Below are 23,740 nucleotides of genomic sequence, written 5' to 3'. Positions count from 1 at the left end.
CTAACACTTCCTCAAGCAAGGGGAAGCAACCTGGCATCCTCTATAAAGTTTAAAGCTTCAACCCCATCATTCTTTCTAGTCTAGCCAGTCAGAAAGCGTTATGAGAGATTGCTAACCTATGGTATAAAATTAACCATCTGCAAAATATCAGCATTTGTAAATATAAGAAGAATTCATATGTAGGATTTGGGGCTTTTACGAAATGTAGAGATTTTCTGACTGCCAGTCAAATTTCTCTAGAATTTTTAAGTGTCAGGTTTGCTTTGTGACTCGAGCATTTTTCTACAGAGAATTTTAGTTTTGAAAAAAAATATAATTCAGATAAATTTTTATCTAAATTGCCATAGTTTTATTTAAGGTTGCTTATCACATGTTTTTCCTTCTCTTCCACAGTGGTTGTGCTTTACTACCATATGAAAAAGCAATGCACAAATGGCAAAAAGCTCTCTTGGGAATCAACCTGGAACATTTTTTAAAAGGGCTTATTATACATCTTATGGTGTACTTATACATGTACTTATGGTGAAGCTGCTAAAGAGAGTACTAAAAAAACCCGAAGCAACTGCCAAACAATCTCAATATATTAGCTGTAACTGTTTATATAATACTATAATATTTGCTTAAACTCTTCCAGGTTTGCCGTAAAGTAAATTTCCTGGAGTTGCCATTCTATTATTTCTAAGTATATTGGGAATGGCTGCATTTTCTATTAGAAATTAGCTTTGTATTACAGATTATTTTAACCATCTGAAATCTGATTCATCAATAAAGAATGCTTTTGCCATTCAAATAAAAGCTAGTCAATTCATAATGCTCTCGGTCAGATTTCCTTTTCTCTCTTCTTTACTGTTCAAATAAATTCCTTGTTTTGAGCTTTTTCAGGAAAAGGTTTTTTTTTAAAAAAAAATCTAGCAGTGTAACTTGAATATAAGTTAGAAAGATTGCATTCATCATAGAGCAAATCTACAGTAAAACTTAGCAAATGCTTATTTGCAATGCAGCAAATCTCATAAAATCTGTTTCACTTATTTGCGGTGTAATGAGAGTTTTCACTAATTACTTAACAATACCAGTAGGGTTTTGTTTTTTTGTTTTTAAAGATTTTTAGTCTACCACTGATGTTTTTAACCAGTAAAATGGAATAAATCGCTTGGAATTATGAAGTCTCAACATTTATTTGCTGTTGTGTTATCCTGCCTCTAAAGTGTAGGTAGTCCTCAGTTAACGACAATAATTGGGACTGGAATTTCCATTGTTAAGCAACATGGTTTTAAAGTGCGACATTATGTGACCACATCACTTAACACCCACAATTCCTATCGATATTGTTAACTGAATTCCACCAGCCATTAGGAGAATTGCCCTGATCCAAGTCATGCCCAGCTTAGTGTCCCTCCCAGCCCTGAGTTTTGGTAAGGCAAGGGACTGCTTCCTCTTGAATTCCCCCCCCACACACACCATCTGTGCCCTTTTGACCACTCTGCACAGCAGCATTCCTTGGCAGCAGTGATGGGGCTGAAGTATAGGCTTGGTGCCTTCAGCAGTCTTAGTTAGGCACCACTGCCCCCATCTCTACTTCAGCCCCAGTACCATTGCTGGGGAGTGCTGCCTCAAGCTGTAGCCAGCTGCCAAAGTACAGAGCCCCAGCTGGCCTGTGGCCTTGTGCTCTGCAGGCCCTGTTGATCTTTGGCCATCTTCCTCCTGCCGCTGATGAGGTATGCCCAGGCTGAACCTATGCAAGAAAACAGCTGGCTGTGCTAGGCCTTCTTTCTGAGCCTGTGCACACTACTCGCGAGGTGGGAGTATGCTGCTGTGAAGCACCCCTGCTTTCGTAAGTGCCCAAATTTTGCTCATGTGACCCTAGGGGTGCTGCAATGGCTGTAACTTTGGGTTCTGGATGTAAATACCATTCATTCATTGCCACTAACTTCAAATGATTGTTAAACGAGGACAACTGTAACACACAATGTTTATTTAGTTAACAGAAAGATTCATCAGCAAAGGTAAGAATGCATTTACTGGGTGTGAATGTTCCCATAAAGAGGCTTATTGTATACATGTGTGTGTATACCCACTTGTTGCACAAACTTATCAGACTTCATCTTTGTCATTGCCAACACATATTTTTGTCTCAAAAGCTTAATGAATGTCCAAAGTAGTAAGGGGGCCACAGGATGCTTGATGCAGGTGGGGAGATTACCATAATTCAAGAAGATATGATCTTGCCAATAATAGATATAAAGCAATTTTAAAACAAACTGTTTCCTTTTCAGATATCTTTCTTCTCTTAAATCCCCACCCAACCCTCCATACAATCTAATTGATCAGGATAAAGTAATATAACTTAAAGGTCAAGTGCAATGTCATTTTTATAGTAGTTACAGATCACATAAAAATATCCCTGATAACCAAGAAATGCTGACAACATTGGGAGTCACAAATTTTAATCTTTATTGTGCTCACATCAGCACATGAGAACAGCTCAATGACAGGAGCACTGTGTATTCAAAGAGTACAAACAAACAAACGTATTTTCTAAAGCAAATGTTTAATCACATTTAAGGAAAAGATAGTTGTAGCAAAATCTGTGAGATGCAAAAACTGGCTTTTCTACATTTAATACCGAAGTTACAAATGTATTGTTTGTAAGGGAAAAAATACACCCCACATACAGTAAGCTACATCACATGTGCCATATTTCAAATACTTTGGAATCCTAAAATGCTACTGCACTTAAAATTATTGCTCAAAGAACTGCTTTAGATTCCTTAATTCAACAGATTTCATGTCATTTCATCCCATTAGCTCTGCTACTAAGACATTTTAAAAACACAACGTTACTAGTTTCTATATGAAAAGGTTACCTGACTTAACATTGCTCTGTTTCTACAGAATGGAATGAAAAGATTTAAGAGACTGGGTGGGGCAATTGTTGGATTCTATCTTACTAGTAAGTTACAAAAGGGGGTGGAAAGAAAGCTACTGTAGAAGAAGATAAGGCAGTGATTGACCATCAGGCCTAATTTGCCTAAAGGAGAAACTAATTCATTGCTTGAAAATAGCATTGTAGAATTTCTTCTATAATTTTTATCCTTCATATATTTTCAAGGTATATTCCACCTTGCTTTTACATCACATTATTACCAAAAGAAGTCTCACAGATGCATTTCTGCAGATGAAAAGGAAAACATACTGCAGTTAATACTTCATAAAATTGCTTCTAACATTTTCATGCCAAGCTTCTTTGCCTTGGCTTAATCCTTGGATATAGCTGGAAAAAAGAAAAAAGAGAGGTTGTTGTCTCAAGTCCACAAGTCAATACACACAGTAATTACTTTAAAAAACACCTGAGCTGCTCTCCTTGAAGCTTTCTTAAGAGGAATATGTACTGTATATACAGAGACACATAAAGGTAAAGGTTTCCCCTGTCCAGTTGTATCCAACTCTAGGGGATAGTGCTCAATTGTTTCTTAGCCAAGGGAGCCAGCACTGTCTAAAGACCTTTCCGTGGTTATATGGCCAGCATGCCTATATGCCAAGGTGAACAAAACACTGTTACCTTCCCACCTAAGTAGTATTTATTTATCTACTTGCACTTACATGCTTTGAAGTTGCTTTGTTGAGAGGAACTCGGGCAAGTAACAGGAGCTCACACCATTGTGTGGTGCTCAGGTTTCAAACCCAGCTTTACACTGACAAGCTCAATGTCTTTAATCACTAAGCTATCATATAGACCACCAAAATCATGTGGCAATTGCCAGAAGTCAAGACTACAGAGGGAAGAGGGAAGTAGAGACACTCTGCAGTATCTATTGGGTTCATTTTGTGGATTAATTAAGATCTCAGTGAGTAGATTTGATTCAAGTGCTGCATTTCTGCACCAGGATTCTTTTTAAGGTTAAGGTTTATTAAATTTAAAATTAATATACACTGTTTGTTCCTCTTGTAGGTTCCCCAGTTCTCTAAAACACTATAATGTATTTCTGGAATTCATCCTACCTATAGTCCAAGAAGCCAACTTGCAACAAGCAAACTTCTTTATGAAATAGATCTTTATGAAATCAATTTCATCTACAGAAAAGGAGCTGCCATAAGATAGAGATTACTGATTTTATCACATCACTAAATATTGAACATCCAGGAATTTAGAATAAATCATCCTAATTTAACTTGTAAGAAACCGTGACAATTTGGAAGATGAGGGAGACCATTAATGCAGCCAAATCATTTGTGTAAAGGATATATGGCTATCAACCTATACTAAGAAACATTTGCAACTATTTCAACCTACCCCAAGCAAGTTCCGTGGCACGTAGCCTTCTCTGTCACTTAGCTGAGCCCACCACCATTCTATTTCTTCTTCATCTTCCCGGCGAAGGACTGTCATGCAATCCCCTCCTTTAATGGATAGCTCATCCTCATTCTGAGCCTCGTAATCCCAGAGAGCATAAACTACTCCTTTGTTCATTATGCCCATTTTTTCTTGCACTCCTGCAACACACGCACCAAAAAATCAGACCAAGTGGTCTTAACGAAAAATTATTCCATAATAATGCTGACTACCATATAAATTCTTAACTAAGTAAAAAAGCCAAAAGTCACAGAATTACAGCAAACATAGTTTGTCTAGGAATGTTCAAGCCATTATAGGAGCAGCATTAACATAAATACAATCTGTATGGGTGGGTATAAAAGTGACACAAAGTGGGAAATTATACCTGCAATGCATGTGAAGATGCATTTTTAAAAAAAAAATTGAGAATTTTACATACAGTAAACTAAAATCCAAAGAAAAAGAAACTAAAGTTATGACATATAGTATGATTTTAACCTTCTATTCAATAATTATAATTTTATAATCCTCCTTATTATATAATTCTCTATAACCCCTAGGTCTTCTTTTTCGATGCAAGTTTCATAGCATTTTTTCTTTCAGCAAAAAATGTTTTCCAGTGTGCATGTGGAGATACTATCTGAAGTAGTAACAAAACACAGCATGTCCAATATCCCCATTGGGGGACTGGAGGCTAAAACATATAGGGAACGGTTGCTGGAATTGGGTATGTGTAGTTTAACGAAGAGAAGAGTGAGGGGTGACATGATAGCAGTGTTCCAATCTCTCAGGGGCTGCCACAAAGAAGAGGGAGTCAAGCTATTCTCCAAAGCACCTGAAAGCAGGACAAGAAGCAACGGATGGAAACTAGTCAAGGAGAGAAGCAACCTAGAACTAAGGAGAAACTTCCTGACAGTTAGAACAATTAACCAGTGGAACAACCTGCATCCAGAAGTGGTGAATGCTCCAACACTGGAAGTTTTTAAGAAGAGACTGGACAGCCATTTGTCTGAAATGGTATAAGTTTTCCTGCCTGAGCAGGGGGTTGGACTAGATGACCTCCAAGGTGCCTTCCAACTTATTATCTCTGTTATACATGAAAATCCTACTTAGAATGCATAAGAGTTTCAATGCTTTGCTTTCTGAAATTTGGGATTACAGAAGTAGAACCAAATAATGTTTTTCATTTGATGCCACAGCTAGGAACAGGCATAAAACTTTCGCAGAACCTCAGATGTATAGACGTGCTATTTTCTAGAGCAGACATGTCAAACACAAGGCCCAGGGGCCGGATCCGGCCCGCAAAGTGGTTTCATGTGGCCCGTGAAGCCATCCTGGAAACAGTGAGGGAACGGCCCCCACTGCCTTGGTCCTGGCCCAGAGACCCTCCTTCTGCCAGAGACCCTCAGATCTGTCCCACTCCTGGCCAGGCCCCCATAGGCACCCTTGATGCAAACGATGTAGAGCTGGCCATGCCCGCCCAGTAGGCCATACGCACTCTAGCCACGCCCACCCAGTAGGACACGCCCACCCTGGCCATACCCACCCGGCCCCTTGAGGGCAACAGCAATGCTGATGTGGCCCTCAATGAAATTGAGTTTGACACCCCTGTTCTAGAGCTTGAAAGAATCTTGTAGACATAAAAGAGGAAATCTGGGGGGGGGGGACTACAACTCTAAGGAACCCCATTTTGGGCACATACCATAAAGAAACTGAGAACACTGAGTATAGCCTTCTTCCATTTCTTCACACTTGTCTGCTGCAGTCTGCATGTCACTATATGTTGTGGCAAATACAGCAGCACCTGATTCCACTAGAAATTTGCACACCTGGACATTATTGCAAGATGCTGCACAATGCAGTGGAGTCCTATACATTGCAAAAGAAAAGAAAAAAGTAACAGAATGTTTTCAATCACTTTCTACAAATACCCAGATTGATGGTGATTGCTCTTTGGAACATCCTCTTCCTGGAGATTAGGTTAGCCTCAACCCAGAGTCCTTTTCTATAAGGTTATGCCACTAGATATGAAAACTAGAATATTTGAGAATCCATGAGAAGGTTGTACTGATGGCTGAAAGTTTTTTTTTTCACCTTGAATGCAAAGTGGTGTCCATTGTGATTGTAGTAGTAGTAGTAGTAGTAGGTTTTTACTGCTGCTCACTTTTCATAAGTCACAAGGTTAAAATGGCTGCTATATATAAATAAATCTACTGTAATAAGTATTAATGGTTGTTATGGCTTCTGACAGCTTTATTTCTAACAACAGCATTTCCCCAAAGTTGCTTTCTGAGCGCCATATTTTTTCATCTTACTCAGGGGTCTTCAAACTTGGCCCTTTTATGACTTCTGGACTTCAACTCCCAGAATTCCTCAGCCAGCACAAGTCATAAAAGGCCAAGTTTGAAGACCCCTGATCTTACCCAAATTCCTCTTTTGCTGATGACAGTACTGCTGTTCTTATCCTAATGCTTTGTATTTTGGACCTATTGAAATCACCAACTATTCTAATGAACCAAGGGCAATTCCCACCTGCCCCCATCCCTAAGAAACAGGAAGATGATTATTTCTTTTCTCAGTCAGAGATATTGAAATGGATATAGACTATCATGTATTTACTAGATATCACAGCATGGTGGAAGGCTCCATTAAGGTAACTTACTTATGCTAATTCAAAATGCCAAACAGCATCCTTACCATCCATCACTATCTGCAGCATTTACGTTTACACCAAACTGTACCAAAAATTTCACAATCTCTGAGTGACCAGCACAGACAGCATTGTGAAGTGCTGTAATGCCTTCATCATTGGGCAAACTGGGATCTTCAACCTGTGCAGCAAAAAGAAAAGGTAATGCTAAATATGCTTTCCATTATGCCACCTATCATTTTATATTCTACAATTTCTTAGATTGAATAACATCTGAAACTCTTTAGAAGTACTGATCTCATATTTCATCCCTGCAAGTTGCTATAACACATGCAGTACTAAATGTAGGTCAAGTCTAAGTTCTTAATAAGGGAATATGGAATTTGTACCTCATAAATAATCCGCTGTACAAGGTCAAATTCCCCCTCAAGGGATGAATCTAGAAGCAAAGCAAGTGGATTGAATTTTACTCGCATTCCGTGACTAATCCTGTCTGAGCCAATTTTGCGCAGGTTTGTCCGCTTACCCTAGAGGAAAGAAAACAATGGTATATAGGAGCTTTTTCACTGAAAATAAAAACAATTTTAGTTAATTTCAATATTATAGAAATAATAAATAATTTAATGTGACCAATTATTGCATTATATTAAAAGTTACAATTTCTTAATTGATATACTCAAGTAAAAAAAAATTTTTTTAATAGACTAAGCAATATATATTTAATTCTTTGTTGTTAGCTGCGAAGTCGTGTCCGACCCATCACGACCCTATGGACAACATTCCTCCAGGCCTTCCTGCCCTCTACCATCTTCTGGAGTCCATTTAAGCTCACGCCTACTGCTTCAGTGACTCCATCCAGCCACCTCATTCTCTGTCGTCCCCATCTTCTATTGCCCTCAATCTTTCCCAGCATTAGGCTCTTCTCCAGTGAGTCCTTCCTTCTCATTAGGTGGCCAAAGTATTTGAGTTTCAGCTTCAGGATCTGGCCTTCTAAAGAGCATTCAGGGTTGATCTCCTCTAGGACTGACCGGTTTGATCGCCTTGCAGTCCAAGGGACTCGCAGGAGTCTTCTCCAGCACCAGAGTTCAAAGGCCTCAATTATTTGGCGCTCAACCTTTTTTATGGTCCAACTTTTACTGCCATACATTGCAACTGGGAAGACCATAGCCTTGACTATACGCATTTTTGTTGACAGGGTGATGTCTCTGCTTTTTAATGTGCTGTCTAGATTTGTCATGGCTTTCCTCCCGAGGAGCAAGCGTCTTTTAATTTCTTGGCTACAGTCCCCATCTGCAGTGATCTTGGAGCCCAGGAGAATAAAATCTGTCACTATATTTAATTCTAGTAAGCCCTAAAAATAGATCATCCCCAAATCTGCCCCCTGTTGTCTTAGACGTGATTAACTTCATGAAAGTATCAGGCATTACCTTCATTACATTTCTTTAACTGATTCAAGCATTTTCCTGAGCCTATATGGCTACACATGGGCCAAGGAACCACGGCAGCTTTTTTAAGGAACAGCTTAAGAGGAGTTAAAGAGAGGCTACTTCTTTGAAGCATGTTTGTAAATAATTAGAACACAACAGTGCAGTCAGTGAAAAGTTCTTCAAGATGATGCAGGATGGCAACCAAGAGCCAGAAATAAAGAAGCTAAGAAACAGCAAATCCTGGACTGTCCCAATAGCCATCTAAATAGCACCTTAGTGTACGTAAAATTCCCCCAAAAACCAAATAGTGTCTGGCGTTAGAAATAGTATGGTGTTATACATCAGAAGCAAGTAACACAATTATTAACATAACATGCATTAGTTATTCCCCAAGTGGTAAAGATTTCACCCCAATACATGATTATGCTCAAATATTTGTTGCTAAAGCATCATCATAAACTAGAAACTAACATTTAAGAATGGAAGCAGGCAACCAACGTCTTCTTCATAAAGTAATCACCAGGAAAGAAAGTGGGGTTTAAATTAATACTTTAAATGACTAATCTGATAAAAGTAAAGACTGAAGAATGTTAACATGAGGGAGAGGCTCAGCACAGTTTTAAAAATTCAAATATTTGAGCCTGGAACACAAACAAAGTGTATCACCTAGATAAAAGGAGTGAATAGCTGCCACTGAGCAAATAACAATAATTTATAACTATATAAACACCACTGATATCAGAATACATTGAAAAGGTAGAATATAACACAAATAGTCTTGTCTCCTTCACTTTGTTTTGTTCTAGAACCAATAGAATATTAAGATTTGGAATATCCTAACAGGATTTGCAAAAGTATGCAAATAATTAAACTAAAGCATTCTGACAGATAAATATATCCTGATGCTGACAGTAACTCAGCAAGCTACACAACTTGTATGATAAGCTGAGATTTGAAAAGTCTTCATCGTTTTTCTAAAGTGTAGTGTATGTTATAGCACATATTGTACTCTACATTTTCAAAACTATTCCACAGTGAATTTTTAAACATTTTAAGATGATGGCAAATTGAAGCATCAGTGAAGAGAGAGCAACAGAATGGAGAGCAAGATACTATCAGAGAGGAGGAAAATTTAGGAAACTGATTGATTTTGAAATGCTACAATGGTCTCCCCAAATTGGCAGACTCTAGACATATCAGTATTCTCAAGCCAACTTGTACTTCTTACTATGTTTGTGTGCTTTTGAGTCAATGTTGACTCCTGGAGAAGTCCCCGTAGCATTCTTGGCAAGTTTTCAGAAACAGTTTCCCATTGCCTGCTTCCTAGGCTGAGGAAGTCTTTTTTTTAAAAAAAACACCAATCCTTTCTATCTTTCTTTTTAAGTTTAAACACTGGCAGTGAAGATCAGTGAGTGTGTGTGACTGGCCCAAAGTCACCAGTGGGTTTTATGCCTAAGCTGGGGCTACAGTCTCCTGGTTTCTAGCCTAATGTCTTAACTATTACACCAAACTGGCTCCCCACTTCTTACAGTACAACACAGTTTATCAATGAAGGCATCTGATCATCACAAACTTCATAACATTTGAAAATGAGGTGCTGACCACGCTACTTTTTATAACAGAGATATTTAACTGAAATGGATAATAGCCACTATCCATTACTTTACCAAAGACATCCATCCGTCATTTCAGTTTGAACAGGGCTTTCAATAAATGAAGTCTGAAGATATTGCACAGCAGCAAATTATGTCTAGCAATCAATACAGCTGAATTACCTTAGAAAGAATTATACACTGCAGAAGTGGCACAATAAATCATCTCACTTGATAAGTGTCAAAATTATTGAAGCAGTGTTTTTTTACTTACAGGGGGCAAAGAAAATTGTCCAGTGACTTCAGGAGGTTGCATATTGAATGAGTCCTCTCCCAAGTTCTCTGGTTCTCCTGAAGGATACGGGGGTGGTGGGTAGGGAGGATACTCTTCCATGTATAGGTCAATAGGCAAAGGCACATCTAAACTTGGTTCTTCCATATCAGGCTGGATAAGGGAAGTGATGTCAGAGGTCCCCTCAAGGACACTGTCTAGTCCTGATGAAGGCAGAGAATTAGTATTGGAATCAGAATTTGGGCTTTCTGCTTCCTCTGAAATAGTTGGCTCAGGTGGAGTAGGAATCACTTCTTTTACCACTTCTGGGTTTAGGTAAGGATTTGGGATTTCTGCTGAGATTTCGGTAACTGTAGCTGAAGTTTGCTTTGGGGGGTATGATGGGGCTGAAATGGTCTCCATAGCAGCCAGTGTTGTCCTCTGGTACAATAATTTCTGAATGTTGGGCCCATTAGGACCTTCTGGCTCAGTAATAGAACTACGTTTCTTCAGTGGCCTTGGTGCATTAGACAGCTTCTTCCGAAGTGCCTCCAGATCAGCATCACTTTGATTTCGGTACGGATTTGACAAGAAAGGCAAAAGCTTGGTTGGGCTGAGTGGGCGAGGAATACGTTCTGTTTCATTATTTTCACTGGCTGAAGTTGTAGATTCCATTTCAGGCTCTGGACTAGCTGGCTTGCCTTGTGTATTTGAATAATTATTGTCCATCTGCTGCTGTTGGTTTGGGACACCAGCTGCAGCAATAACTGGCTTTCCATATACTAAGAAGCAATTCAGAAAGAAAATCATAAACACTTGGCAAAAAACCCCAAACAAATGCACTATGCATACAGTCAACTAATTCAATTTATATCAAAATTGATAACATGGCTGATTACTCCAATCAGCTATGCAGAAATCTTATTCATTATATCCTTAGGAAATGTAAGGGAGGTGTCTTTTTTTTTACAATTCTTTCTATCTTTCTTTTTTAAGTTTAAGCACTGGCAGTGTAGACCACAACAGAAATAGAGAGAAAAACGAAGTATTGGAAGTTTTTTTTTTTGACAATTCCACTACAACTTGACTTACATTTTAATGTTGCCAATAAAAAGCAACTCCTCTCTTAAGCAATGTAAGTACTTGCGCACTGGAAATGTCAACACATTAAACACATGGTTTAGAGAGAAAACAAACCCTGAAGCAATAGTCAATCAGAATTAATAGTCTTCAACATTGGGTTGGGCCAAAATTATTCATGCTTAGTGCAGATCCACTGTAACCTCTGGAACATACTATGACTAACATATCCCACTGATTACAATGGGTACCTAAGTACAATTAAATCCAGAGCCATAATACTGTATGTAATATCCTGCACTTAAGAAAAGGTACACATTTCTCTAGTAAAAAGGGAAACTGTTGTAACTTAAATTATAGTATTACAATTCAACATCTGAAGATCCAAATCAAAATCTGAATGAACTTCAATTAAAAATTTCAAAAAAAAATGATGATTAACAAGCATGTCTTCCACAAAAAAACAGCTTGATCAGTTCCAGGTTAGAAGAGAATACATATTTTTCTAATCTGCCTTAACTCAGAAAAGGAGTAAATACAAATTGCAGGCTTCCTATTCTTTCATTGTCATTCTGAAGGAGTCTGAAGTACGTGTATTTGATAGCACATCTAGCTCTTCAACCCTCCCCCCTCTTCATTTAGTGGTTAGCTATTTCTTCATACTTCATAAATTTCATTGTATCTAAATAGAACCTATTTGGATTCAACTCAATATGTAAGTAATCATATATAAAAAATGGGGTATCTTAAAATAGGGTAGATAAATTTGGGACTGGAGTCCACAATTTCTTTTAGTTATTGCGGCAAGCCCAGAATGTTTGGAGGATTTTTTTTATCTTCAATATTTAAGGCAGCTACTCTCAAACGGAGAAATCATAAGCAGCTTGGAAGAGGGGAGTGTGGCTTATATATTTTTTAACTTCATCAAAAGCAAAGCAGGAGTATAGACAAAATCTACCCCAGATTTTGCCTATGAAACCTGCTGTGAGCAGCTGTGATATTGTTAAATCGGGGAATCCATATGAAATATAGATTAACATATAATTATTAAATGTAACTGGCATTTTTATTTCTTGAGCAGCCCTAATCCCCAAAACTAACAAAATAACTAGTTGTTTTTTTTAATAACAGCTGACACAAATGCATTTGTAATTTTAGGACTCATGTTGCTGCAAACCACTGGCTTAATTTTTCTCCTTAAAAGACCTGCAAAAAAGGACCAGTCTTTCCTGCTCCAACTGCTCTAGGGAGGACAAGATGGGAGGACTGCAACCAACTTGCAAATTATTAGCCCTTGCTTTAAATAGAGTGACTCCTTGAATTCTCACCACAGTTCAAGCTGCTGTCCTCTTTAGAAGTGGCCTTTAGTAAAAAAAACAAAACAGAACATGACATAGCAAAGCAAACATATCCTTAAATGCTTACCACTTGGGAAGTGAGGTCCTCTAGTGTGGGCTCGTGTCAGAGCACTCTGCACTGCCTGTTGAAAGTTCTTCCCAGGAGTTTGTTGCTTTGTATACATGCTGTAGATGGAACTTGTGGTCACAGTCTGTGGCTTTCGAAAAGGTGGTGGAGGGGCTTCTTTGGTTGGCTGAGGAGTGAAAGGTCTCACAGCTGCTGCAGGAGGACTCTCTTGTTTGGGAAGAGCTAGATCCAGACTAGGAGGAGGACCACTTGGGGAAACACATATTTTCTGTTGAGCATATTGAGATGCTGATGGTGTCAGCGTGGCTGCTGGCTTCTGCTTACTTCCTGCACTGGTAATTGTCAGAGGCAGCTTCTGGATGTTACATTCAGGCTTAACATCTGATGAAGGAACCTGACCAGTCTGGCCAAAATAAGGTAAGTTGATCTGTTTTGGCTTGGTAGGAACAGGTGGTGGTATTTTTGCGACACTTTTAGTGCCCATCTGTAAGTCAAAACAGCCAAGAAAATAAGACATTCAAAAGAAATATTATTTTACAAGGATAAAAGCAAAAGATAAATAGTACACAAGATAATGCTATCCAGTGATGAGATTGAGCCGATTCGCACCAGTTCAGTAGAACAGGTAGGTAATTTTGGTCGATTTCAGTGAACCGACTGATGCCCTAGCCTAGCCCTTTTTCGCAAGGCCCAGAACGTGCGTGGATGCCACTTCCAGAAGTCTGTTCTGAGCCAGGGAGGCCTCCCAGGCCCAGAATGGCCCACCGGAAGTGCGTGGGCACCACTTCCGGAAGTCTGTTCTGAGCTGGGGAGGTTCCTCAGGCCCAGAATGGCCCATCGGAAGTGCACGGACACCACTTCCAGAAGCACGGAAATAATGATGGACCAAAAACAGATACTGATGGTAGCAATATATGCACCAAATGATAAACAAGAACAATTTTACCAAAAACTATATTAAAAAATGTTAGAATTGGACTATTGGAATTTTTGTACAATGGGAGACTTTAATGCAATAATAGATGGAACTTTGGACTATAAAAGGACTAAACAAGGGAAGAAAGGAAGAAAGGTATTACCTAAAGCAGTCTTTAAAATGGCAGAAGAACTCTGTATTCAAGACATATGGAGAGGGGAAAAAATCCAAAAAACCTGCAATATACATTTTATTCAAATAGACATAAATTCTGGTCTAGAATTGATATGATATGGACATCCTTGGAACTTAGCGTGATGATACAAGAAATAGAGATAGAAACTAATATCTGGGCAGATCACTTCCAGAAGTGGTGTCCACACAGAGAACCGGCTGTTCAGGTATTTGAATCCCACCACTGATACTATCTATATTACCCTGGTTGGGGTTAGATGTAGTCACTGATCTCCAAAACATAAATACATAAATATTAAAGGCTGAAATCTCACAAGACAGCCAAATATTGCAAAATCTCAGTGTTCTCACAAGAATCCTCATGATATTTGGAACATTTTTAATCAGGAAGAGAAACAAAAAAAAAGGTTCCCCTCACATATTTATGCTTTTGGCATCTACAATATCTTGCAAAATCATGGCTCCCATTGCTTGAAAATATTGCTGATCCCTTGCTTAGGAAATTACATATTATTATTATTCATTACATAGCATACAAAGAAGTTCCACCATACAAAATAAAGAAGTAAGTTAGGTCAAGAGGAATTGTCTGGCCCTAAGTAGTCCAACATCTCAGAATATTATGTACTGAGCTCTTTCAACACAAACTCAGCCCTCTTTCTATCTGTGTAGCATTGAGCTGTCAAGAATCCCCAATGTTTGGACCTGCACCAAGGAAAGGTGTGTTGGTTATACAGGATAATGGAATACAACCAACAGAATAGGAAAGAGCTATTTAAGCTACCAGGCTTCTGTGGGGCCATCACAGGAACAAGAAGAAATAATTATAAACCAGCCAGAAACCTTCAACTGACATTCACAGCAATACAGAACACAGAAATAATAAGTAAATATACACTCCATAAAGAAACAAAAATTTGGTCAAGATAAAAGAAATTGCAGAGTAAGCTGAATGGGACAGAAGACTGGTTATGAAAATTGCCCACTTAATCTTGTAAGAATATATGATAGAAGATTGTGCTGAGTGTCTTGAACATCCTGAACTGACAGCCAAGAATATATGACAGGTAGAGCCAGCTTGTCATCAGGTAAAGCATTTGCACATTTGGATAAATTAATCCTAAACTTGGAACATAAATATTTGTGAAGAGGAAAGTGAGGCTACAATTCCAGTGTTCTTTATTTTTCCTCTACCACTAAGAAATGTGATTAAGAAGAGAAGGAAGAATAAGATAAAGCATAGAATGTATATAACAGCTCCCCTACTGATGGAGGGTCCCTTTCTTCTGTGATGCTGAAAATTTGCTACTTGAATTTCGGTGCACACCTCAGAGTAACCCGTTGTTTGCTGAATTGTTCTAGGAAATGGAGCAATTTCCCTTTATGGTGATCTCAAATATTAATTAAAAATCAATAGGAATTTTTTATCAGTATCAAATTGACTGAAATATTTCTCCTGGCATGTATAGAAGTCAAGATAAAAAAAACACTTTAAAATACCTGGCCATCGCGCAGGAGGTCTTCGCTACTCTGATTTTTCCTTAGTGTAGTTGTTGTAGGCACAGACGTACTTCCGTTTGATTCAACAGAATCAAACATGGAAAGGGGACGCACTTTCTTTTCTTTTTCTCTAAAAGGAACATCTCCTTCACCAACTATAAAAAAACAGGCTTGGAGTTAAATTAAATAGGTATTTGATATCTATATCACAAACACAAACTAAGAAATTATCAGGATTCTTTAGTTTAGTTTAGTTTAGTTTTATTTGATTTCTATACCGCCCTTCTCCCTAGGGACTCAGGGCGGTTCACAGGGCATATATAAATAACGATACAAAAGTTAAAAGGAAATTAAACCAGTGCCCAGTTAAAAACAACAATAATAAAATACTAGAAAATCAATTTAAAAACCCATATTCCCCCATCAGGCCAGACCAGCTAATTCAAATAAATGGGTCTTCAGCCCGCGGCGGAAGGATCGGAGGTCTGATGCCGTCCGGAGCTCAACCGGCAGCTGGTTCCATAATGCCGGAGCGCCCACAGAGAAGGCCCTCCCCCTGGGGGCCACCAGTCGACATTCCCTGACCGGAGGCACCCTGAGGAGGCCCTCTCTGTGGGCACGTACTGGGCGGAGGGAAGTTGACGCCGGCAGCAGGTGGTCCCCGAGGTAACCCGGACCCATGCCATGTAAGGACTTAAAGATCATAACCAGGACCTTGAACCTCACACGGAAGACAACTGGTAGCCAATGCAGCTCGCGGAGCAAAGGTGTAACATGGGAGTACCGGGAAACTCCCAAGACAACTCTCGCGGCCGCATTCTGTACCAGTTGGAGCCTCCGAGTGGTCTTCAAGGGAAGCCCCATGTAGAGAGCTTTTAAGTTAGATATAAAGTTGATTTCAGCTAAATAAACACAATTTAATTTAAATAAGAAAATCTGTATTAAGCTTGTATTTCAAGAACAAGACACAATGAAGTCATTCTTCATTATTATCTATAATATTTTCAGAAAACTCTTGCAAATATGAAATATAGAACATACTTGTATTACAACATAGCCATAAGATCCTTTATGAAGAAGCAAGCATTGGATATGAAAGAACTTGTGAAGGCTTCTTGCTGAAGAGATCTGACAAATGTCAGCAGGACCATGAAACTAAGCAGATATAAACAAAGCAGGCATTGCTAACCAAGTTGAGAAATTCTACTAGCCAAAAAAGGAAAATATTTGTAGCTCAGGGATGAAATGTGGGGTCCTTGGTGCTTTCTGAATTTGATTGTTTTCTTGTAGATGTTTCATTACCCAAACTAGGTAACATCATCAGTGCTAGTGGAAGTGTGCCTACAGGCATGTTTTTCCAATTTGCATGCTTTCTGAAGCATTTAACATTCATATGTGGTACCAATAAAGGAGAATATTTGTAGCTCAGGGTTGAAATTCACTGATGATGTTACCTAATTTGGGTAATGAAATGTCTGCAAGAAAACGGTATACAAATCTAATTAAATAAATAAAATAAAACAACCAAGCTCAGAGAGCATTAAGGATCTCTCTTATATTGGCCATTCCAGTATCTAAAGGAAGCACCAGACCTCACTGACAACAGAAATGAGGCCTACCCGGTACTTTAGGTCTTTCTACGTACATTAGTCTGTAAAAAAAAAATCACATATGCCTCATGACACTTGCTACACTTTTTAAAATCACAGTCTGGCACATGTCTAAATGTGTGTCTTTCATCCTTATTCTGGAAAGATTTTGTAATACTAACTAAAAACGCTTAGCTTAAAAAACCGTCAATGAAATAATTTACTGAAATCCCCACAGGAGGGAGTTTACCTTTCCCTTCAACGTTGCTACTGACATTTATCACTGAGGAAGTTGAGCCTTGATTGATAAAGTTATCAGCACTTAAGTTATTCCAATCACTGATAGCAAGTGGGGGTTTTGAAGCAGCAGTTGTAGTTCCTGTAGAGGGGTGAAGAACAGAGAAATTAATTTTAAACTTACAAAACTTTATTTTGATAGATGCATACATAATAAAAGGCCCTGTATAACATATTAATTTTCACATACTACTTTTAACCAATTTGTTATGGTCAACTCATAACTAAAAGTTAAGTCTGGCTGTTATAAATCATGAAAACAAATTAGACATGTTCTTGTGTTTATCAAATAGCTGAGTATTTCCAATTTTCACACTAGAAAAATGCAGAACACAAATTTCCTAACTATACTCCTGATTATGGGGTTCATTTAGTATAGTACATGAATGTTATCCACAAATATACCAGTATAAATATTCAGACACAGCAAATTAAACACTGCTACTTGCTTTACATATTGATAATGGCAACAGACAGCTTTTAAAAAAAATCTGTACAAATTAATAAAGATCATGAATGAATGATGTACAAACCCCATAACAAATCTCTGCTCAATCTTTGTTTCTGAAGCAAAGATATAACTTTGTAAGAAAATATTTTACATTCTTATGAAAATATCTTCTTTGTAGCAGCTGCAAGAAATGTCAATTTGGAGATAAATTCACTCATTCAGAGCTATTAGCATTAGTTCACATATAAACAGGGAGATGAATTATTTTTTCTAACATTCATCCAGTTCCTTAAAGAAGCCTTTACTTAATGGTTTTTTTGACAATGAAATTTCCCAGGCAGAGCAAATACTAAATAATTTCACAAAACTATCAACAAAAATAAAGTATGAGCATTTTAAGCAATGTTATAAACCCTTCTAAAAATATAGTGATATAGTATGAATCCTATACTACATCTTTCTTTCATCCAAAATGTTTGTTATCAGTATCAAAAGCTGAAGTCCATAAATGTTTTTGTTCACTGAAAGCACAATTAGTTTTGCAATTATTAGGATCTTTTATGTTTCCAAATAAAACTATAATTGTAATACTTTTACTTCCAAGATTTTATGTCCACAATAATGTCAACATAACATAGAATATTTCCTAATACTGTTAATGGTATATAATACAAGCAAAAACAAAAATTAGATCATCAGTTTTTACACAATGAGAATTCTAAATAATTACCTAGAAACAAATATCAATGTTTTGCATTTATATTATATATTTAGCTTTTGATATAGATCCAATATATAACCAGTATATCCTACTGTATGGTCTGAAAGAATTCTGCATTTAGAAGCAGAATTTCAACTAATTCAACTAATTGAAGAAAGCATATACATACATAATTTTTAGACATCCTGTGGAATTAATTAGGCTAATTGCCCTACTTAGCAATCTGCATGACAAACTGATAGAACATAAGCTGACAGGGAGGAAATGTCAAAACACTTCATACAAGTAGAAAGCAAAAAGGGGGGAAATAGCATTTACCACTAGGAGCTTTTGTCTGTGAAAGAACACCAGATCTCATGTTTGGCAATGTCTGAGTTTTTAATGGACCATCAGCAACTTGTAAGTTTGGAGTCCCATCTGGAAAGGCTGGTTTGACTAATAGTTCGTTTCTTGAGGCAATACGTGGCATGGTGGAAGACTGGATATAAGGACCAACAGCTGCCACTCGGCTTGGGGCAGATACAACTGGTTGTGGCTGGTTCCCATCTGAAGACACCTAGGCAAGATTAAAATTGCAGATTAAAAAAGAAATTAAATAGTGTTGACTCAAAACTAGTCCAGGACAAACTCAGTATAAAAAAAATCAAGCATTCATTCTACAGAGAGCATGAAGGGGCAAAAGCATTTCTCCTTATTTAAAAACTAGGTAGATTAATGCTGATGTGTTATTTCAGATATAAGAAAAACGCAAGGAATACAGCATAGAGACCCTCAGCAAATATCACATGTCCACTCATCCAGCTAAATAAGCTTCCATAGCAGAATGGGATTTTTGTTTTATTTTCTGGCACTCACTGGTACATTCTCTTTCTGCTGCAGCGCAGCTTTCTTTTTCCACAGCCGTTCCCTCAGCTCATTAACACGCTTATCCATAAGTGCCACCTCCAAGTTGCGCTTGTTTAAAGAGTCCCTCTGTTGTTGCAGCTTGGCATTCTGCTCCTGGTTCAGTTTGTTCCTCAGCTGAATGCAAAAGAAGCAACTTTTCAGGATGATGCTGGAATGCATCTGACAATTAATAGAATATGATGCAAAAGTTTGGGAGAAAGAAGTCTGGAAAAGTAGCTCTGACTAGATTTTATTTCTTTCCACAAAATGGCCGGTAATTATAATTATATGCACAAAATAACCTAGAAGATAGCATAACCTCTGTACATTGTTGGGGATTATATAATTCTGGTTTACTAAGGGTTTCCCCCCCCCCAAGACAGATGGCGATACAACGCATTTAGCCCTTCTTGTTGTCTGCAGGGTAGAATTCCAGTTACCTGAAGCTCTTTATACAGGCGGTCAAGCTCAGCTACAGAAGACTGGTTGTCATGGTAACCGTCAACCCGGCCATTCTTCAGCATCTCCAATTGCCTAGTAAGTTCTTCTACCTTTGACACAGCCAGTACCAGTTCTCGTTGTTTTTGCTGGAACAAACTGTTCATCTGCTCAATCTCCTCCACTAAAGAGGAAGACAGAATACAATAGCAGTAGTGGAGAAATGACCAAATGTTGGCTGCTCCCAAGTTGGCTCTTAAAGGGACAAAAACCCCATATTGCTCTCCAGCACAGAGCCGGAAAAAAGCTAAGCATAAAGTTTTAAAGGAAAAAACACATTTTATCAATCCTAAGCAAAACTGAAGCTGGGGAGTTATAATTTCAAAATGCCCCACCTGATGAGAAATATTACTTGAAAACAATTACAATCAGAATGTGGAACATTTTTAGCCACAAAGCCATGTTTCATCATGGGAAACTTTCTTGAGTTTATGTGCAGTGGTAAGCAAGATAAATGGCAAGCCCTACCCGAACAGTCACATATTTGCACTCTGTATGATATTTTGCTTTCAACATGAATGTATAATGAAACAAAAATGCAACAATTTCAAAATATAGCAATTTTAAAAACTTTGCCTATCTAAAGATATTGGAAACTTTTTATCTCCTATTTGCAAAACCAGCATGGATAATCATCAACCACTAGCCTTCAGAATAGTGTCTGTATTGGTCTGCTTATGTTGGTCTGCTTGATTAGTAAACCAAGTCTCATAAAATAAAGAGATTAAAAAAAACTTGAAGGAATGTGTTTGTGAGAAATTTTATAGTCTGCATGTCAACTATGAAATAAATGCACCATTGTCTCCACATTCAGATCATTTCATAAATGAAAGGAGTCCAACTTAGTATCCCTCGATTAACTGCTCTTATTCTGTAATATTCAAGGGTATCGTCTTCTACCTTCCTAATAGTTAAAATGCTATTCAAATATTGCTTTACAGAAGTAAAGCAAATCAGGAGGGATTTGAAATTAGAATACTACTACTAACACTTAATTTTTATTTACTTCCAAAGCTAATATATATTTCTTTATTCAAATATAATAATGCACACAATGCCAATTACACACTTCCCATGGTTTTAGTTCTATTTTCTATACAATTCTATTCTATTTTCTATAATAATTCTGTTCAGTTATGATGTATATGGCCATTCCTATGTGAAGATGTTAAATTCTATGCATTTTATCCTACTTGGTAGATAATAAATGTAAAAATACAATCACAGGGAAGCAAAATGCAGATGGGACAGGAAAAAGTACTACATACAAATACGTAAAATTACTTCCAAATTGCCTTTTCATCAAGAGAGCTTTATCCACAAATAGTTCACAATCTGAAAAAAGGGTTTAATCCTAATATAACGCTACTAAACCTTTAAAACTAAATCTGTAAGCGAAGTGTCCATATCAATCATTTTCTCTAATCAGACTCCAAACTTTCTGTATTAAAGTGGTCTACAATATAATGCAAGAAAGCAAAATGGCTGTCTGAGGAAGCTTTGCAAATAGCTGAGGAAAGGAGGGAAGCGAAAGGCAAGGGAGAAAAAGAAAGATACACCCAATTGAATGCAGAATTCCAGAGAATAGCTAGAAGAGATAAGAATGCCTTCTTAAATGAACAGTGCAAAGAAATAGAAGAAAATAATAGAATAGGGAGGACCAGAGATCTTTTCAAGAAAATTGGAGAAATGAAGGGAACGTTTAATGCAAAAATGGGCATGATAAAGGACCAAAATGGCAGGGACCTAACAGAGGCAGAAGAGATTAAGAAGAGGTGGCAAAATTACACAGAAGAACTATACAAGAATGAGCTTAACGTCCCTGATAATCACAATGAGGTGGTCACTGACCTCGAGCCAGACATCCTAGAATGTGAAGTGAAGTGGGCCTTAGAAAAGCTGAGCAACAACAAAGCTAGTGGAAGTGACAGTATTCCAGCTGAGCTATTCAAAATCTTAAAAGACAATGCAGTAAAAGTGCTACACTCAATTTGCCAGCAAATTTGGAAAACTCAACAATGGCCACAGGATTGGAAAAGATCAGTTTACATTCCAATTCCAAAGAAAGGCAGTGCCAAAGAATGTTCAAACTATCGCACCATTGCACTCATTTCTCATGCTAGTAAAGTCATGCTTAAAATCCTACAAGCTAGACTTCAGCAGTATGTGGATCGAGAACTACCAGAAGTGCAGGCAGGATTTCGAAGAGGCAGAGGAACTAGAGATCAAATTGCCAACATACGCTGGATCATGGAGAAAGCTAGGGAGTTCCAGAAAAACATCTACTTCTGCTTCATTGACTATGCTAAAGCCTTTGATTGTGTGGATCATAACAAACTGTGGCAAGTTCTTAAAGAGATGGGAGTACCAGACCATCTTATTTGTCTCTTGAGAAACCTATATGCGGGCCAAGAAGCAACAGTGAGAACTGGACACGGAACCACTGATTGGTTCAAAATTGGGAAAGGAGTCCGGCAAGGCTGTATACTGTCGCCCTGCCTATTTAACTTATATGCAGAGCACATCATGAGAAAGGCAGGGCTAGATGAATCAAAAGTTGGAATTAAGATTGCCGGAAGAAATATCAACAACCTAAGATACGCAGATGATACCACTCTAATGGCAGAAAGTGAAGAAGAACTAAAGAGCCTCTTGTTGCAGGTGAAGAAGGAGAGTGCAAAACTTGGGTTGAAACTTAACATTAAGAAAACCAAGATCATGGCATCTGGCCCTCTCAATTCCTGGCAAATAGATGGGGAAGAAATGGAGGTAGTGACAGATTTTATTTTCCTGGGCTCCAAGATCACTGCAGATGGGGACTGTAGCCAAGAAATTAAAAGACGCTTGCTCCTGGGGAGGAAAGCCATGGCAAATCTAGACAGCACACTAAAAAGCAGAGACATCACCCTGTCAACAAAAGTGCGTATAGTCAAGGCTATGGTCTTCCCAGTTGCAACATATGGCAGTGAAAGTTGGACCATAAGAAAGGCTGAGCGCCAAAGAATTGAGGCCTTTGAACTGTGGTGCTGGAGAAGACTCCTGCGAGTCCCTTGGACCGCAAGGCGATCAAACCGGTCAGTCCTAGAGGAGATCAATCCTGACTGCTCTTTAGAAGGCCAGATCCTGAAGCTAAAACTCAAGTACTTTGGCCACCTAATGAGAAGGAAGGACTCACTGGAGAAGAGCCTAATGCTGGGAAAGATCGAGGGCAATAGAAGAAGGGGACGACAGAGAATGAGGTGGCTGGATGGAGTCACTGAAGCAGTAGGCGTGAGCTTAAATGGACTCCAGAAGATGGTAGAGGACAGGAAGGCCTGGAGGAATGTTGTCCATAGGGTCGCGATGGGTCGGACACGACTTCGCAGCTAACAACAACAACAACAACAATATAATAAGTAAAAAGATGGCTTTAGAGCATATTTTTCTCGAAGGAGCAGAAAACCTTTATGAAATGGAACCCTGAAAAATATTCCAGCACATCACTAATTATAAATATCTAAATATTAACTTTAGAATCAGAATTTCAAAACTGAATTATAGCTCACCTAATTTCCCATTACTGAGCCGTTTCTGCTCTACATGGCCTTTAAGCGCTCTCACTTTTTTCAGCTTGGCTTCCTGATTCTCAGCAATTTCTTTTAATCTTTTCAGCTTCTCCTGCTCTGCAGCTTGTTGCTGCTGCCGCTGATCCTGCTGTTTCAGAAATTTTAAACGCTGCTCCTACAGGTATACAATGTAAGCATTAAGCCAACTTTAAATACATTAAAGATAATCCTCCACTTACAAACATTTGTTTAGTAACCATTCAAAGTTACAGTAGCCCTGAAAAAAGTAACCTATGACTGGTCCTTGCACTTACAATGTCGCAGCATCCCAGGGTCACATGATCGCTATTTGTGACCTCTCAGCT

General features: G+C 38.3%; 2 protein-coding genes across 4 annotated transcripts in view; one reads left to right on the top strand and one right to left on the bottom strand.

Moving 5' to 3' along the window:
* The window catches only part of CAPN2 (calpain 2), a 47,653-nt gene extending 46,634 nt beyond the window's left edge, over positions 1-1,019 (top strand). Inside the window, exon 21 of the mRNA XM_081332925.1 lies at positions 394-1,019. Within this exon, the coding sequence (XP_081189051.1) occupies positions 394-417 (24 nt within the window). The 3' untranslated portion in view covers positions 418-1,019. The remainder of the gene's footprint in view (positions 1-393) is intronic.
* A 961-nt stretch (positions 1,020-1,980) lies between these two features.
* Positions 1,981-23,740, bottom strand: part of TP53BP2 (tumor protein p53 binding protein 2) — a 52,863-nt gene continuing 31,103 nt past the window's right edge. For 2 of the 3 annotated variants that reach the window (XM_081312700.1, XM_081312699.1), the window contains 13 exons: positions 23,376-23,550; positions 19,773-19,954; positions 19,303-19,467; positions 18,766-19,003; positions 17,229-17,357; positions 15,390-15,544; positions 12,779-13,262; positions 10,277-11,055; positions 7,373-7,510; positions 7,031-7,164; positions 6,036-6,202; positions 4,292-4,491; positions 1,981-3,271 (listed from right to left, as the gene is read on the bottom strand). In XM_081312700.1, coding sequence (XP_081168826.1) covers positions 3,230-3,271; positions 4,292-4,491; positions 6,036-6,202; positions 7,031-7,164; positions 7,373-7,510; positions 10,277-11,055; positions 12,779-13,262; positions 15,390-15,544; positions 17,229-17,357; positions 18,766-19,003; positions 19,303-19,467; positions 19,773-19,954; positions 23,376-23,550 — 2,988 coding nt within the window. In that variant the 3' untranslated portion in view covers positions 1,981-3,229. Of the gene's footprint in view, positions 3,272-4,291; positions 4,492-5,411; positions 5,581-5,939; positions 6,203-7,030; positions 7,165-7,372; positions 7,511-10,276; positions 11,056-12,778; positions 13,263-15,389; positions 15,545-17,228; positions 17,358-18,765; positions 19,004-19,302; positions 19,468-19,772; positions 19,955-23,375; positions 23,551-23,740 lie in introns of those variants that run through there. The other variant, XR_014024491.1, reaches the window with a different exon arrangement.

This window comes from Vipera berus (genome assembly GCF_964194415.1).
Source record: "Vipera berus genome assembly, chromosome: 1".
NCBI lineage: Eukaryota > Metazoa > Chordata > Lepidosauria > Squamata > Viperidae > Vipera > Vipera berus.
Note: the sequence above shows the minus strand (reverse complement) of the source record. Positions and strands in the feature narration are given on the sequence as shown.